Source organism: Carassius carassius, chromosome 35, assembly GCF_963082965.1.
Source record: "Carassius carassius chromosome 35, fCarCar2.1, whole genome shotgun sequence".
Taxonomy (NCBI): Eukaryota; Metazoa; Chordata; class Actinopteri; order Cypriniformes; family Cyprinidae; genus Carassius; species Carassius carassius.
In genome coordinates, this window is record NC_081789.1 from 27,361,181 (window position 1) to 27,379,617 (window position 18,437).

Consider the following 18,437-nt stretch of genomic DNA (forward strand, 5'->3'; position numbering starts at 1 on the left):
GCACAATATTTCTGTGGAAACTGATGCATTTTATTTTTCAGGATTCACAGATGAACAGAAAGTTCAGAAGAACAGTGTTTATTTGAAATAGAAATCTTTCCTAACATCAGAAATGTCTTTACCGATCAATTTAATGCGTCCCTGATGAATAAAAGTATTTACTGAGAGCAGACACAGACACTCTTGTGATAAAATACCATCTTGATTGTGGTTCTGAGTTTATTTTACATGTTGAGAGAGAAACGGATGATGGAGGGTTTAGAAGTAGTTGACGATCCTGCGGATGGACTGGATGTTGGGATTCTGCGCCTGCCACTCGTTATGACTGCAGTAATTACCTCGCTCCACGATGTACATGCGGCCGCGGAAGTTGGGCTCTTCATACATCACCCAGCTGAAGATCAGACAGAGACCAGATCAGACTCACACAACAGAGAGAAGAGGCACTTCTGAGAAACGCTGAATAATCATCTTCACATTGATGTATGGTTCAATATTTGTCTGAGATCTGAGGGAGCAAAACAATCTAAATATTGAGAAAATCATCTTTAAAGTTGTTCAGATGAAGTCCTTAGCAATGCATATTACTAATCAAACATTAAGTTTTATTATATTTACGGTAGGAAGTTTATTAAATATCTTCATGGAACATGATCTTTACTTAATATCCGAATGATTTTTGACATAAAGATTTAAAATTTTGAACCATACAATGTATTTTTGGCTATTGCTACAAATATACCCGAGACTTAAGACTTAATACGAATATAACAAAGACTAAAAAGATACTAATAAAAATGGGAAAAAGCAATACAAAAGAGTTGATAATTGAAAAAGCTGAAACAAAAAACTAAAGAAAATGATAAAATATGTATTAATGCAAACTTAAACTTCTAAAAAATAAAGCACTAAAAATGGAAAATAAAGCAAAATAAAAATAGAAATATCGCTGAAATAAAATATTAATATTAGATGAAAAACAAACTTAAAAAAATTTAAACAATAATTTGAAAAATTGCCTTGGCAACAAACTGAAATAAAAATGTAAGTTCTAAAATAATAATAAAATATAAAATAATACAACAGCTAAATAGAGATGACAGTAACAATGCCAAAATAACAAACTAAAACTAAAGACAAATGTTGGTAATTTAAATAAAGTAATATAGTAAAGAATAAATATTAGATGAAAAAATGTAACTTCAAAAACTAAATGTGAAATAAAAAAAAATATAAAAATGTTTTAATAAAAATATAAAAAATATTAAGTCCTAATAAAATCGTATTGAAATTTAAATTAAATAAAAACTAAGCTAAATTAAAAAAAAAAATATTAATAAACATTATAATAGTAACTAAATAACATTAAAATAACTAACAGAAGAGATGCTCTACTTTAAACTCCTGTTTTAAAGCGCATCGCTCACTAAAGTGGTCGAAGCTGTGTGTTCTGATCATTAATAAGAGAATGAGTCTAGACGAGAGGGAACTCACGCTCCGTCTCCGAACACTCGCACAGAGTTGATGCAGCTGGTGTTGAAGCCTCGGCTCTGGAGGAAGGGACAGTCGTCACACAGATCCATGCACTGCCCCGTGTAGTTACACCCCTCGAACAGCTGCATGCGGTAGTGCTCGCCGTGCTGCAGGAAAACACATCCAGACCCTTGATAGTGTGCTACACAGGGCACTCTTCAAAATAAAGGAGCGATGCACAGAAGAAGCATCCACAGAGAACCGTCTCCTTCTTCGCTTTTTAGTATCTGAAGAACCTGCTTTCGCCACAAAGAAGCTTTGGTGAAAGTGAAAGGTTCTTCAGATGTTAAAGGTTCTTTATGGAACCAATTAGACACAAAAAGGTGATTCTGTGACATCATCGTGAAGAGTGCTGTTGCCGGGCAGCTTTGGTTAATGTTTGCCCAGGACTGATCAAAACTATCCAGACAGAAATGAGAGACATCGTTTAAATATGTATCATCATATTGTATCAGTTTAGAAATATTAAAAAAATAATTGTCATGATGTTTTGCATTCTCTGAGGCTGACAAATTCTTTTAGTATTTCTAAAATGAAATGTATAGGCAACAATAGAGCATATTGAATTATATAACAAATCAGATAATACATCAAAAAAAAAAAAAAGTTACCTAAAATAAAAATATAAAAATAACTGCAATAAAATAAAACAATGAAAACAACTAGTTTCCCATGTTTTATAAACTAGTTTAATTTAACCTATTAAAATAACAAAAATAAATAAATAAATAAAATAATACAAATTCTTACAATAAACTACTAAAATGACAAAAACACAACTAAATGACTAAATTCTTAACTAAGATTAAAATGAAAATTCTTTAAAAAAAATAAAAGAAATAAAACTAAAAATCAAAATGAAATGAAAACGAAAATTCTAAAAATATATGTATATTTTTTGCAAAACCTTCAATAGTGCTTAAGTGACGCGCAAATATTCCTGAAAATTATTTTCCATGGTATTAAAATGTAACAAGGTCATCAAGTGACGGCGTTTAACATTGTATAATGCAAGAAAATGCATAATGTATAAAAAAAAAAGTCTACATTTTTTTAAATTAAAATAATTTTAATTAAGTGTTAATGCACCAATTTATTTTTTTTATTATTATTTTTTTTTTTTTGCAAATAAAACAATTGAATTGAAATATGTTCTACAAGAAAATATAATTTGGTTTTTGTACTTCAAAATATAATTCAGTGTGATTCCTGCCTTGTTTTCCCAGTCATTTGAGACATTAATTAGTGTCTGTGAATAACAATAATGCCCTTCACAGAATCCTTTTTCCCCTTTGTTTCTTATGCCAAGGAATGCTGCACTTTAAACTGTAATGAAAAAATGTATATTACATATTTATAGTCACATTTAAGAGACATATTTGGACTGTCACTAAAGTGATCAAAAATGTTGAGAAACTTACATCACCGGATCTGTGTGATCTGATCTCAGAACAGTGATTCTATAACACGTGTGTGTGTGTGTGTGTGTGTCGTCTCTCACCATGCGGACGGGTCTGCAGGAGCCCATGTGATCGTTGTGTGAGTTCCAGCGCTGAAACTCGGGGTACTCTCCGCGCTCCAGGACGTACTGCTGACCCTTGAAGTCGGGATGATCGAAGCAGATCCAGGCGCCGCTCTCCACACGGATGGAGTTCACTCGGTTCATGAAGCCTCGGTCCTGGAAGTTATCACAGTCTCCGAAGACCTCGAGCCGGCGGCCGGTGAAGCAGCGGCCCTCGTAAAACACGACCTGAGGAGCAGACAAGAAGAGCTCAGACTCTCAGTCAAACTAAGACTCAGAAATCTTCCCAATAAACTAAATCAGAAAATACACTCTGAAGATGACCGGCAGACATGAGAGAAACTCTCCAAGCCAAGGTTATTACTGTTCACTTAAACTAAAATCATTAAAACATTACTTAAAATTAAATAAACATTAACTGAAAAGAAATATATTTTAAAACTAATTTAAAAATATTTCAGAATTAAAAATAAAAAAATAAAAACTAATAAAATACAAACATAAAAATAATGAATATATATATATATATATATATAAAACTAATAAAAATTACAAAATTATTTAGTTTTAGAAAATTAGTAAAGCTAACTAAAATTAAACTTTAACTCAAGTTGAATTAAAAATACTATCAAACTGTAAATGTAAAGTAAAAACAATGACAGTATCTCTCCAAACCAGAGCTATTAACCTGTAATTTAAATAACATAAAAACATAATAAAATGTAAAAAAAAAAAATGTTTTATAATTTAAGCATTACAATAAACTAACACTAAATGCAAAAATAAATAATAAAAAGGAAATAAACTAAAACTAATAAGTAAAAACTACACAGAAATAAAAGCAAAACAAAAATAAAAATGGCAAAAAAACAACAACAAAAAACTACAGTTAAAATCAAAACAAACCAAAAAATATATGTATATATATAAAAATAAAATCTAATTCAAAATATTAACAAATAATATAATGAAGCACAGTGACAGTAAAATAATTCTGTTTGTGTTCGTGTCTGAAAGGTCGAGGGTCAGGGTTTGATGAAGCTGTCCTAAACTCTCTAAAACACTCTTACCTTTCCAGAATACTGCGACATCTCCCCTGGATTGTGTCCAAACTCACCCACACGCACCGAAGTGTGAGAGGAAAGCTGGACGGCTCAATATATACGGGCCCCAGGATCTCGCGAGAGCCGCAGCACAAAGAAGAGCTTTAGCTTCTGCTGACGCCAAGCTTTCCTCGTCTGCTGATGCTGGGCTTTGAGCGCAAAAGATTCTGCTTCGCTCGACTTTGTGTAGAGCACATCAGATCATTCTTCTGCTTTCATACACCAGGGCTTGAGAAACGATGATCCTGACCATTATTCATGTTTTACACTTCATCATCTGAACCCATTCAAAACACGAGTCAAATCTGACATCTGATCACCAAAATCTCATTATATTAAAGTAAACATTATGTGTTAATTAAATTGAGCATGAGAAATATATATAAATAGAATTTTTTTGGCATCAAAAAAATCTTAGTGTTAAAATATTAATGATTTTTGTCAGTGTTTGTGTGCAATGATTAAAATCCTTGAGTTCATATTTCTGTAAATCACAGCAAGCGACTCGGGTCATAGTGAAACAAACTGCTGCGTTTAATGATTACAATCAAAAAAGTCCAACAACATTCACTACTGAATGAATGCTGCCGGCTTCATTGGCCATAATTACGTTTAAGAAACATGACTTATAAACTCCAGAGGGTTCGGGGAGAAGAGTGAGACGCTAACGTAAGGCTGTGTGTTACTCAGGAACGCCACGGACAGACTCGGAAAAGAAAAATATCACACAACTAAAAAAATGTAAAGTCAAATGAAGTATAAAACAGGTTTAAAAGAAAACGCGGACATGTCTATGCAGGAAACAGGAAGTTAGCCACTTCAAGTAGAGGGATGTGTTTCCCAGTGTCCAGTGCTGCAGGAGGAGCTCGAAACACACCTTTCTAGCAAACATCGTCTCGAACCCTCTTCAGATCCGTTTATTCTAGAACTAGAGCAGAAAACACAAGCCAAGCACAAACTCCAGCCTCAAACACACAACATGCTTGCTAGAAAAGTCTGTGCTTGCTCTCGGGTGGGCGGGGCAGACTGTGGGAGAGGGGCGGGGCCGGGGGAGCAGGGGCGGGGTCAGGGGCGGGGTTATCTACATCATAGAGCAGGGTGTTCGGCCCTGAGGAGCGCCGCCGTCGATCTTCTCCGCCTCCAGGATTATCCTCTTAAACACCTCCACGGCCGTCTGCGAACACACACACGGAGAAAACATAATGATCGGGATATATTCATGCCACTTCAGCTAAAAAAAAAATAAATAATAAAAAAAAAAAAAAAAAAGATTTTTTTTTTTATCATTAGGTGAAATAAAACTGGTATATTTATATATTTCTAATTACATTTAAAAAATAAAGTTAAATAAAATGTAAATTAATTTAAAATTTAAATTAAATAAAAAAAAATATATATATATATATAATTTGGAAATGAAAAATGATTCATGTAAATTAAATAAAAAAATTGTAAATATATGTAATTTGATAAAAAAAATTAATCAATTAAATTTAAATTTACAAGTTTTTTTTATTTTTAAATGAAGCACCTCATATTTATTTACTTTTACTTGATATTCTAAAATAGCTGCAACAGAAATGAATAAAAAAGCTACATAAACATGTTAAAACAAGTCATAAAAATGACAAACACACCGAAAGTACTAAAACGTATACAAAAATTTAAACTAATTTAAATATTCAAAAACTATAATATTTAAAAAAAAGCTAAAACAGCAATTACAGAGTGCCACAACACACAAAAAAAAACAATAACATGAGAAATCAAGGGCATCTTGCCATCTAATACCTTAAAAAACAATTTAAATATTATATGTAAGATATTAAAGGTGTAAATATTTGTTCTGTCAACAAATTCTCCTGAGCAAAACGTCATTATTTTAAAGCAAAAACAATTTTATTTATTATTATTAAATACATTTTATCACTGGAAATAGGCCACGGATTTGTATTATGCACAAGAAATGAATGTTTACTGCACAGGGCATCATAAACTGATTCATTGTCAAATCATAACTTTGCATTGGATTTTCATTGCCATATTGATGCATTAATCATTAATTGTATTTTATTACGCAAAAGTATGCAGTGTTAAATTTCCCAGTTCTGAAAAAAATGTATATCAAAAATAAACAATTTATTTCAGCATTTTATGTCAGACTCATTTGTATCTCGCAGAAGAATCATGAGAGAGAGTTCCTCAGAGAAGAACAGAGACGGACAGAAAACACTCGAGGAAGAGGAAGAGGAAGAGGAGGGACAGGAAACGCATCATCACCTGGTTCTCTTTGGCTGAGGACTCCATGAACGCAGCGTTCCAGGATTCTGCCAAAGCTTTGCCTTCTTCACAGCTGATCACTCTGAGAGAAACCAAATACACAACTAATCTACGTTCATCTGACCTCGACTTGAACTCTCTGAGATCAGAATAACATTCATGACTGAATTATTTCCCATTCAGCTATTTTTTTTCTTCTCCCAGTTAGTTTCTAAGGCAACTCAAACTTATGTTTAATTAATTTCTGCTCTATTTCAATGAACACAAATGTTTCAAAGAGTTTCAGTTTTAAAGATAAAACCTTGATGAAAAAGAGTTTTCAGATAAAAACCAGTGTTATTTTACCATCATTTAAACGATTTAAGTTTTTATAAATAATTTAGTATTTTATTAATATTAAGTTTTTATTTTTGATATCTATTTTTTAGTTTCCATTTTAATTGTATGTGCTTTTATCTTTATTATCAGTTTTTAAATATTACTATTGGGTTTTTAATTTGTTTTTGAGTGTGTGTGTGTGTGTGTGTGTGTGTGTGTGTGTGTGTGTGTCAGTGTGTGTGTGTTTGTCTGTGTGTGTGTGTGTGTTTGTCTGTGTGTGTGTGTGTGTGTGTGTGTGTGTGTGTCTGGGTGTGTGTGTGTGTGTGTGTGTGTGTCTCTGTGTGTGTGTGTGTGTGTCAGTGTGTGTGTGTGTCTGTCTGTGTGTGTGTGTGTGTGTTTGTGTGTGTCTGTGTGTGTGTGTGTGTGGTGTGGTGTGTGTGTGTGTGTGTCAGTGTGTGTGTGTGTGTGTTTGTGTGTGTCTGTGTGTGTGTGTGTGTGTGTGTTTGTGTGTGTCTGTGTGTGTCTGTGTGTGTGTGTGTGTGTGTGTGTGGTGTGGTGTGTGTGTGTGTGTGTGTGTGTGTGTGTGTGTGTGTGTCAGTGTGTGTGTGTTTGTCTGTGTGTGTGTGTGTGTCTGTGTGTGTCTGGGTGTGTGTGTGTGTGTGTGTCAGTGTGTGTGTGTGTGTGTCTGTCTGTGTGTGTGTGTGTGTGTGTGTGTGTCTGTGAGTGTCTGTGTGTGTCTGTGTGTGTGTGTGTGTGTGTGTCTCTGTGTGTGTGTGTGTGTGTGTGTGTGTGTGTGTGTGTCTGTGAGTGTCTGTGTGTGTGTGTGTGTGTGTGTGTGTGTCTGTGAGTGTGTGTGTGTGTGTGTGTGTGTCAGTGTGTGTGTGTGTGTGTCTGTCTGTGTGTGTGTGTGTGTGTCTGTGAGTGTCTGTGTGTGTCTGTGTGTGTGTGTGTGTGTGTGTGTGTGTGTGTGTGTGTGTGTGTGTGTGTGTATCGTTAGGCATCAGTCCAGGAATAACTGAACTCCTCTGCTCCCCGAGACTCACACTATCAATTTAAATTTCAATTTCAATTTTATTTCTATACCCATTTTCAACAGCCTCCCGGCAGAAGAGCAAGAATATAACATACATAAAAAAATAGACCAGACAAAAATTTAAAACCACTACACTATGTTCTCATTCTGAAGGAAACTCTACTGCCTCTCACACACACACACACACACATTGATCAAGCTCACGCAGAACAGTCTGGAGTCACGTACCGCTCCATGTGAAGGTCTTTCTTATTACCCACCAGCATTATGGGTACTCTGGGAGAAGAGGACATTAGGATGTTACTGATGAACATTTATAACACACACAGACATGAACTCACAGTTGAACACGCAAGCATCATTTATTCATCATGCTGCTCCTCATGCAGTGTCTCATGCAGTTTCTCTTGTTAAATATCATGTTTTCTTTAGAAATGTATCACATTGTGGAACTGTATGAAACTAGCCTGAACTATCAAAACAATTACAGTCTCAGTATTAGAAAAACTCATCTCTGCAAATTCTAAGCAATTTTTTTAAAATAAAATATCAATATATTTATTCCAATATAAATTTTTTCGGGGGAACTAAGAACTTTGCAAATGCTATATTTAATAAAAATAAATAAATAAAAATAAATGCAATTGTAAATGCTAAACAAAAATATACATATATTAAAAAATACTTTCGCAGATGCTAAAAAAAGCATATATTTAAAAAAATATAGAAATATAGAATAGACATTTAATAATTTTGTATATATATATATATATATATATATATATATATATATATATATATATATAAACTGACCTTTGCAAGAGCTAAATTAGGAAAAAATAAATACTTACTGTACTTTTCCCACCATATCCAACAACTTTTCATGGATAACTTTTACTACTTCAAAACTGCAAAAAGAGGGAGAGACAGATCAGAAAACTATCAGCTAATGAAGTTATTTAAAAATGAGAATAAAGCCGGCAGAGATGATTAATCAGAGGATAAGAATCACTTTAAAACATCTCGTGGCTTATTGCATCATTCGTCCAGAACATCAAACCTGATCTTATTTAATACCTCTGAGATCTTCACGTCTCAAACTAATGAGAATTCAATCTGATGCGATGTTTTATTCATGAAGCATATTCTGACACTCATCAGCAGCAGATTTCACTGAGAAGTGATCAAGCTTCAGCATCTCTCACCTTTTATTTGACGTGACTGAATACACCAGGATGTAGCCGTTGATATCTATGGAGTACGTCTGCGGGAAAATAGAGTATTCGTCCTGAAAGAGAGGAATTCAAAATCTAAATTACATTCGAAGAATTCACAAGAACATTCTGCCATCTGTGCACTGTTATTTTAGTATTATTAATAAACGAATACATACAGTATATATATAAATATTTCTTTTTTTTTCATTTTTAGTTTGCATTTTAATAATTTTATTATGTTGTTCTTTTAATATTTTTATTTAGCTTTCATTTATTCTTATTTCAGTTTAATAAATTTTTGTGCATTAAATTAAACTTTTTTAAACTTTAACCCTTGTGGGTTGTTGGGGACGTTTTCGTCCACTAGGGGATAAAGTTGAGTCTTATTTTGGCCACAACTTTCTCCGTGTTTGAGCTAATGGAATGATTTTTGGTGACAAATCTTATTTTGACCCATATTTTGGGAAAATGCTTTGAAATTTTTCAAAAACTCAACGGTACACTGTGGGCAAATTCACTACCCTTTCGGGATGTTCGTGGATGAAAACATCCACTAAATTAAACTGCTGTAAAAATGTATCAGATAAATATTTTTTCCCATTTTTTTTGCATAAATCTATTAATCAACCTCAGTCCTGATCAAAACTACGAAATTTTTAAAAAAATTCCAAGATTTTAACTTTTTAATTACCAAGTTCATAAATGATGTCACTGATTTGGGAAAAAAAACACACAAAATTACATATTTTCAATATAAAAAGTGATTGTGGACTGGATTTTTTTTAACCTTTTATCACAGTCTTGGGCATGTCAAAGATTAGTAACAAGATTGGCTTTGATGCATTGTTAGTTTTTGTGCAACATTAGATTTAATTTTTTTCTCCCTAATTAGCTGTTGGTGGCTGTTTTTGCCCCATTGACTTCCATTATAACGACATTTTTTGATTGTAAAGCCATGACACCATATAATCATGCATTCTTGATTGTTTGTGGTTTTCCCTTTTGGGAAGAGGTAAAAAAATGTATTTTTACAGTTGATCACTAGGTAGGACCATTAACCCTTTAAATAGGCCTGTGCAAAAAAGGCTTGGTTTCTGGCTTGTATATGGAGTTATATGGAGTATGACAGCAAATTATAGTGTTTGTGTGTGTGTGAGATTCTTGATTGTTGGTGGTTTTTCCTGTTGGGAAGAGGTAACATTTGTTATTTTTTACAGTTGTTCATTAGGTGGGACCATTAACCCTTTAGATAGGCCTGTGCAAAAAAAGGCATAGTTTCTGGCTTGTATGGAGTTATATGGAGTATAACAGCATATTATATTGAGTGTGTGTGTGTGTGTGTGAGAGATAGAGAGAGAGAGAGAGAGAGAGAGAGGGTGTGAGAGAGACCTTTGTGCACTTACCTTGATGTACAGTATTTGAAAAAATCAAAATATGCACCTCATGCTCTCAGAACTACATGGAGTAAACAATAAAAAAAGAAGTGTGTTTATGCACCTGCTTCCTTTTGATGGTGAAAAGTACATATGGCCTATAAGTGAAATGCTCCTCTTTTCTTGATGGTAAAGCCAGTTTAAAACCTTAAAATCCTGTAAAAAAATCTACTTCGCATCAAATTTATGAACATAATGTATTATCACCCAAAATGCAATACCAACTTCAAATAAGCTGCAGCTCGCTGGAGGGGTCACGCTACATAATCATTTCTAAAACTTTGGTACAAGTCAAGCCCTTTCTTGTGTTGCTTGTAGGGATGGGACGATAACCGGTTTTATTGATAACCGTGATAAAATGTGCTGAAGGTTAGTAATATCGTTTAAAAATGAATTATCATTAAAACCGTGTTTGATTATTGCGGTTTTAATAACTCACTATTAAATCATGTCCAGCCAGCAACAGTCTGACGCAAGCGCAGCACACAATGTTTTTTTTTTTTTTTTTCGAGAAGGAATGGCGAAAGTCAGTGACTTTTCTATGCTTTTCTATGCTTCTACACTTTTCATTGTAAGGAAGGAAATGCCACAGAATTTAATCTTTCTTTAAATTAAGTGCATAGAGTTGCTTGTTTTATTAGTTGTTTGTTGATTATTAAATATAAAACTTGCTGAAATGTTTTCAGTGTGAGCATCAACTATTTTTGAACACTTTCATCTCGTTTCAACAAAACCGTGATAATATTGATAATCGTGATAATTTTAGTCACTATAATCGTGATATAAAATTTTCATACCGTCCCATCCCTAGTTGCTTGCTGCTCTTCTCACCATTAAATGACCAGCACGATGGCATGCAAGTGTTTAAATCCACGTACTTTGCTTTTGTTTAGTCTATTCGGTTGTTAAGTCTGACGTCACGTAGCAGCGCTTCCGTGTCCAAACGCTCTATCAGTTGCCACGAGAAAACAACAAAAGGTGCTAATATAAACTCACAATGTGATAGAACACTAGTGAAAAAGTTATAATATTAACCTTTAACTCCATACCGAAGTACCAGATAGCCAGACAATGAAAATATAAATATAAAAAAAATATCTAAAAATGATTTGTTTTTGGGACGCTGTGAGCACGGAGACTGTAGTGTATATCGTAAGTTTGAAAGCATTTAACTTAAATTATCAATATGAATAAACAGTGCTCATAAACGGCTGCTGAGGTCATATTCTCAAGTGAAGCGAGTTGAGGCCTGGAACCGGAAACAGCGCTTCTTACGTCATCTCTTAACAACCGAATACTTTCACCACCATTAAAAGGCAGCAGGTGCATAAATACACTTTTGTTTACTCCATGTAGTTCTAAGAGCTGAGGTGTACATTGTGATTTTCTGAAATACATTAAGGTAAGTGTGCAAAGGTCTCTCTCACACACACTCTCTCTCTCTTTCTCACACACACACACACACACATACACACTCAATATAATTTGCTGTTATACTCCATATAACTTCATATACAAGTCAGAAACTAAGCTTTTTTGCACAGGCCTATCTAAATGGTTAATGGTCCCACCTAGTGATCAACTGTAAAAATAACAAATGTTACCTCTTCCCAACAGGGAAAACCACCAACAATCAAGAATCTCACACACACACAAATACTATAATTTGCTGTTATACTCCATATAGCTTCATATACAAGTCAGAAACTAAGCTTTTTTTGCACAGGCCTATCTAAAGGGTTAATGGTCCCACCTAGTGTTCAACTGTAAAATTAACAAATTTTACCTCTTCCCAAAAGGGAAAACCACAAACAATCAAGAATGCATGATTACATGGTGTCATGGCTTTACAATCAAAAAATGTCGTTATAATGGAAGTCAATGGGGCAAAAACAGCCACCAACAACTAATTTAGGGAGAAAAAAATTAAATCTAATGTTGCACAAAAACTAAAAATGCATCAAAGCCAATGTTGCTACTAAACTTTGACATGCCCAAGACTGTGATAAAAAGTAAAAAAAAAATCCAGCCACAATTACTTTTATATTGAAAATAAGTCATTTTGTGTGTTTTTTTCCCCAAATCAGTGACATCATTTATGAACTTGGCAATTAAAGAGTTAAAATCTTGGATTTTTTAAAAACATTTGGTAGTTTTGATCAGGACTGAGGTTGATTAACAGATTTATGCAAAAAAAAAGGAAAAAAAATATGAATCTGATTCATTTTTACAGCAGTTTAATTGAGTGGATGTTTTCATCCCGAACAACTCGAAAGGGTAGTGAATTTGAACAATCCACAAGGGTTAAGTTTGTCATCTTATATTTATATTTAATTTCTGCTTCATTTCAATTAACTAAAACAATTTTTGTAATTTTAGTTAAAAACAACAACACGGCATCTGTAGCTGTGTCAAAAGTTCATGGTTTAATTCGCCTCTGCATTAAAACGTGCTTCAGAATCATGCATTTTCACTGGTTTTGGACTCCTGAACGTTTGATATTGCTCTAAAGTATTTTTGTCAAATGTTTCGCACCTGTCCTGCTGTGTCCACCAGCTGCAGGTGATACTCCTGACCGTTCACCGTGATCATTTTCGTAAATGCTGAAAAAATAAATAAAATACACCAAATCAAAAATCTGAAAAAACAGTGAAATATTATTCTAATGTAAACAGCTGTTTTCTGTGTGAATCTGTGTTAAAGTGTAATTTATTTCTGTGATGCTCCGCTGTATTTTCAGCATCATTGCTCCAGTCTTCAGTGTCACATGATCTTCAGAAATCATTAAAATATGATGATTTACTGCTCAAGAAACATTTCTGATTAATATTCAGCTGCATTCAACTTCAAGTTATAAATGAACAACTATCTGAAATGTTACACATATTGAATCAGATATGAATGAATGACTCACAGTTCAGTGAGTCAGATGATAAGTCACCGAATGATTCAGTGAATCACAATCACCGAACTGATTCATAATGTCTACAAATCTGAGCAGACTAGTCATAAGTACAATAGAAATGCATGTTATCTATATTCATTTGATCACAGATCGAGTGTCAACTCTCAACCCTGCATTATTATGATTATGATTCATTTTACAGTAGGATGTGATCTGATTCACTGACTGTTTTCAATCGTGGGGTCGTAGGAGTCGACAAACTGGCCTTCCACAAACTGTATTGTCAAGGAGGATTTCCCTGAAACACAGAAACACAGGATCATCACATATATTATGCGAATGACATAATTTATCAAGAAACTGTCACAATGCCACAAAAAAAGCTTTTTTTTATTGCAAAGCATTATTTCTCTTATTTTCACCCCTGCACTGAATTTAGTGAAGCGTGTGAATGCCTGCTGATGAAACACATCTCCATTCAGAAGAGTGTTTGGGATGAAGCTGCCATAGTGGTAGTAACGCAGGACACACACACACACACACACACACACACACACACACAGAAACGAGTGTGTGGGCAGATTTGCCCTGCAGCCTGTTGCTATAACAACGGCCAGTTCCTCTCCACATCCAGTGTTTGTAAATGTGATCTCTCATTCACAGGGAAAACCCCCGGAGCATCGGGACGCTCCGAACGGAAGAGCAGACACACATTTGATCAAACGATTCCAAACCGAACATCCAAACACGATTCTTCAATGAGAACAGACAAAAAACAGCAAAAACTAAATCATGCATAAACTAGATGAAACTAGTGAAAATCAGGCAAGGCATTATCAAAGTACTTTTTATTCATGTCTAGACAGTTCTGAAATGGTTTTTTTAAAGTCCAATCTTCTAAATATTTAAATTTTGTCAGTTACATTTGAATCAGCAATAAAATGTAACAATTGTAGCAACTCTTGTCTCAGGAGATCAAATGATACATTCAAAAATAAACACATTCAAATCTAACATACTGATTAAAAAGCTTATTGGCTCTTTAAAAACGAAAGGCGGGGCTACAGCAATGATTTCTCCAATGATATTTATGATAGCTGTATTAGCTTCACATGTTATTACAGAGCAAATACCGATTAAACGATCTGACTCGATTCTTGGAGTTCGAATCAGATTCCAAAGTGATGCTTGATCTACATTGTTTTTTTTAATTCATTAATGAGTTTACTAACTATCACATTTATTGCATTTTTATTAAATTACTTATTCAAGTCGTTTAAAATAATTACAAGTTAATAAAAAAATCTAACTATTTTATGTAAAAAAAAATGTACTGTACTTTTTAAATTAAAAAAATATTAATATTAAACATTAATATATTAGGCTAATTGTACTTTGATCCTTCATGTAATTGCATAATCCATTAACTACTGTTAAAAGATGTAAAAAAAATTATAATGTATTAGCAACTTTTGAAACTAACAAAGATGGCAGCATTTCGTGACTTTAGTTTACATTACAAATGGCCTCTTATTGTACAATGTTACCATTTCATATAAATACAAACAAGATGTTTTTATCTCCATGAGTAAACTATCGGTGTGGATTTTACCGATAACTGACTGCTCTAGTAATCAATTATCGGTACCGATAAATCGGCAAAACCTAATATTTATGATTTATAATAATATCCCTGAAAGATGGAGAGAGGATGAAAGCTTTATAAAGTGAGCAAATGCTGATGTCAACCGAAAAAGAAAACCATTTAAGAGATAAAGTAGTGATGTTGTTTTCCATTCACTGATGAATCCCTGAATCAGACCAGGAATAAAATAGTCTATAAAAGGCATTGCTACTGTAAATCACATATGAGTCGTTCATTACAAGCATTTCTCGATCGTAAAGCCATTAGAGAGCAGCAGCAGCACTGCATTCTCTCCGTTTTAATGGAAGCGCATCGGATTTCAAGCATCCTTCCTTATCAGCTTCTATAAATAGAGCGTGAAACAGGAGCAAACGCATCAGGAACATATAGTTCCCATCGGCCCCGGGTGACCCCGCAAACAAAGCCCAGATGTGGGAGGCAGTGACCGCTGGAGTGGACACAGAGAGATCCTCCTTGTCTGAAACCAGCACAAATACTGTACATTTCCATCATTTCCTTTGCTTTTGGAAATCAGAGTATTTGGACTGTTTGAGACTCCACAGAAGGCACTGAGTCCATCATTAGAAACCCAAAGGTCTTCATTAGTATAGACGAGTGAAGGTTAGTGCATTGACAGATTTTTAGCTTTGAGCCAGAAATGTCTTGAACGCAGAACTGAGTCAACTTAAAGAACAATTGTAGGAGGTCTGAACATACATCATGCTGTCTGCCGTTAAAGTTCACATGCATCTGCCGTTTTGAAAAGACCTTATGAGAGTTAACAGCTTTATTAAATCAAACACTTATTATAATGCATGCATTAACTAAATATGTTCAATACAGGTCAGATTCTACACAAGACATGTTTTGGTAAATTTGACAAAAAAAAAGGTTTAATTGTTTGTAGTATGAACATCTAACAAAACACTAAATATAACAAATTGAAATATGAAATGCAATTCGTAAAAACCGAATCAAACTTAGTTTTTATTAATATTTCAAAATATTTTTTTCATTTTAGTGTTTTACTTTTAGCTAAAGTTTTATTAATTTTATGTACAGGTTTTGTTTTATATCCGTCTATATAGTTTTTATTAATTTTTCTTTCTGTTTTAGTTATTGTAGTATGTCAAGTTTTTATTTAATTTCTGTTAACATTTAAGAAACATTTTTAATGCTTTTAAAAATTTTATTTGAGTAAACCTGATGCACCTACATTTTGGTGACTGAAACAAATTTGTCCAAAACATAAATAAATAAATACATTGATTCAATAAAATACATAAGTGCCAAAGTCATTTACTGGAAAACTGCCATTAAATTAGCGCTACTCTGACCAAAGTTGAAATATGTAAAATTTGTTTAGCTGAAATATTGAAAAATGTGGTCAATTGCTCAATTACCCAAATTTTATAACAAATCCTTCTTTATGTTTCTGCTTTCAACTACATGCAACTTTAATTTCATTCTGCTAAAAAAAAAAAATGGTGGATTTCTTTATTTATTAATATACATACACTACAGTGAACAATACTGGATCTCACTGTGACTTGAAGTTGAAACTGAGTGGCGTGCGTAAGAATAATCCATGCTAAATGTTTGGTCGTGATTGCGTGAATCCAGCGTTCCCCAAAGACTGATCTCCACTCATGTGTGTCCTGATGTGATGATGGCATGTTCTCTCACGCGTCACGCACATCAGCAAACATGTTTTCTGTGTAAACGCTTTACTACAGAGAGAAGAAATCTGCTCTAAATGACAAAATACCATCCAGAAGATCAGGATCCAGCTCCAGTGGGCTGATGGGAATGATCAGATTTTTACATTTTAGCCATAAATCACAATGAAAAATGAATATCAAATGCTGAAAATGGACATATACGTCTCCTGAACTCATTCTAGACTCCTAAAGTTTTCCAATTCAGCTCTCAAACCCGATTCTCCATTTCACAATCAGTTCAGATTTACACTCGAGAGCAGACATGAGGGTTAGTTAATAACGATATTTCTATTTTTTTGGATGAATTATTCCTCTAATATGTGCAGTGAAAACATTAAATATCTATACAGAACACATACACATTTTTAGATCAGATATGTCTTATCCAAGAATTTATTATCAATATGAGCTGGTTTTCAACTCAACTTCTTTTTTTTTTTAGATTGCCGATACAATTTAGAATAGATATAATGCTGAATATATGTTAGAGATGTTGAGATACATTATACATTAAAATATACAGTATATAAGGTGAGGGTTCCTCACATGCTCATATTTGGGGCCTGGGGCATTTAAAAGATTGAAAACCTCATACAAATGAGACAAAGCTCCTCTAAATGAATACAGACCTTTGAGAGATGCTGACATATATATACAAGATATGAACAGACAGAATGAAAATGCATGAAACATAATGCATGCATACATGCAGAATAAGCACTGTGACACTGGACTGCGTGCATCTGCAGAACAGCATTCACATCCTAAAGACAAGTTTGGGAATAGGCACGAGGATGCAGGGTGTGTTTTATGATCGTATGTGTCACAAAGCATGCATACTTCAGCTCGTGCTCAAATGCATGCGCTAACGAGGATGCAGCGCGCGCATGGGATGACATTCACGAATCTCATGCATGCGGGGAAATATCAGATGATGATCCCAACGACACTCACCGACGGATCTGTAGCCCAAGACGGCGATCTTTCGCGATTTCGGCTGAGGCATCTTTATTTATTCCCTATCACATCAATATCCACATGTAAAAGGCTCGTCTGGTTTGGAACAAACGAAATCACATGGATTTGATCCGGTATTGCGTTTCAGTGTCGTGAAGATTGAAGTGGAGAAAAGTATTAAATCCGTTCTGCGGAAAGATGCGAATATTGTTGATAAATTACGAGGAAAGTCTCAGACTCTGCGTCACTGCCTACCGCGAGCCTCTGTTAACTATTCAAGAATGAGCGCGCCGGATTGGCTGAGCTCGGCCTGAGAGGCGGGACGCGTCGGTGTTAATCGCACAACCATTGGCTGAGAGGGACTCAACGATTTTAGAAGTGCGTATGTGATTGGATGAAAGCGGTTGTCAATCTTGAGACCTACATTAATTTACAATTATTGGACTTGAAAGGTGTCTTTCAAAAGACATTATATGATGATGGATCATCAACTCAGATTTCAAAGAAACGTATTAGTTTATTTTACCATAATTTCACAAAAAAAAAAAAAATATATATATATATATATATATATAATTATTTTCACTTTGAGTGACTGTCTAACATGAAAAAAATCGACAATTAAGAGGTGTTTCTGCATTTTGTCTTGTTAAAAAAAAAAAAATCTCTGGTTCTTGATGTGCATGAAAAAAGCCTAAATGTCAGTCTCTGCTGCCCTCTTCTGGACAGACAAACCTACAACACAAGCTTTACATTCACTTTTTCATTTT

General features: G+C 34.1%; 2 protein-coding genes across 2 annotated transcripts; both read right to left on the reverse strand.

The window, feature by feature from the left end:
- Window positions 1–183: 183 nt before the first annotated feature.
- LOC132115790 (gamma-crystallin N-B) lies at window positions 184–4,256 on the reverse strand. The gene is made up of 4 exons (XM_059524190.1): window positions 4,126–4,256; window positions 3,035–3,283; window positions 1,495–1,640; window positions 184–394 (listed from the first exon to the last, which is right to left on the reverse strand). Exons 1-4 carry the CDS (start codon window positions 4,144–4,146, stop codon window positions 259–261), a joined length of 552 nt encoding a protein of 183 aa, XP_059380173.1. The 5' UTR covers window positions 4,147–4,256; the 3' UTR covers window positions 184–258.
- Window positions 4,257–4,668: 412 nt separating this feature from the next.
- On the reverse strand, window positions 4,669–17,957 carry LOC132115791 (GTP-binding protein Rheb). The gene is made up of 8 exons (XM_059524191.1): window positions 17,665–17,957; window positions 13,571–13,642; window positions 12,975–13,042; window positions 8,995–9,077; window positions 8,641–8,697; window positions 8,018–8,065; window positions 6,439–6,520; window positions 4,669–5,332 (listed from the first exon to the last, which is right to left on the reverse strand). Exons 1-8 carry the CDS (start codon window positions 17,714–17,716, stop codon window positions 5,240–5,242), a joined length of 555 nt encoding a protein of 184 aa, XP_059380174.1. The 5' UTR covers window positions 17,717–17,957; the 3' UTR covers window positions 4,669–5,239.
- Between the last annotated feature and the right edge of the window lie 480 nt (window positions 17,958–18,437).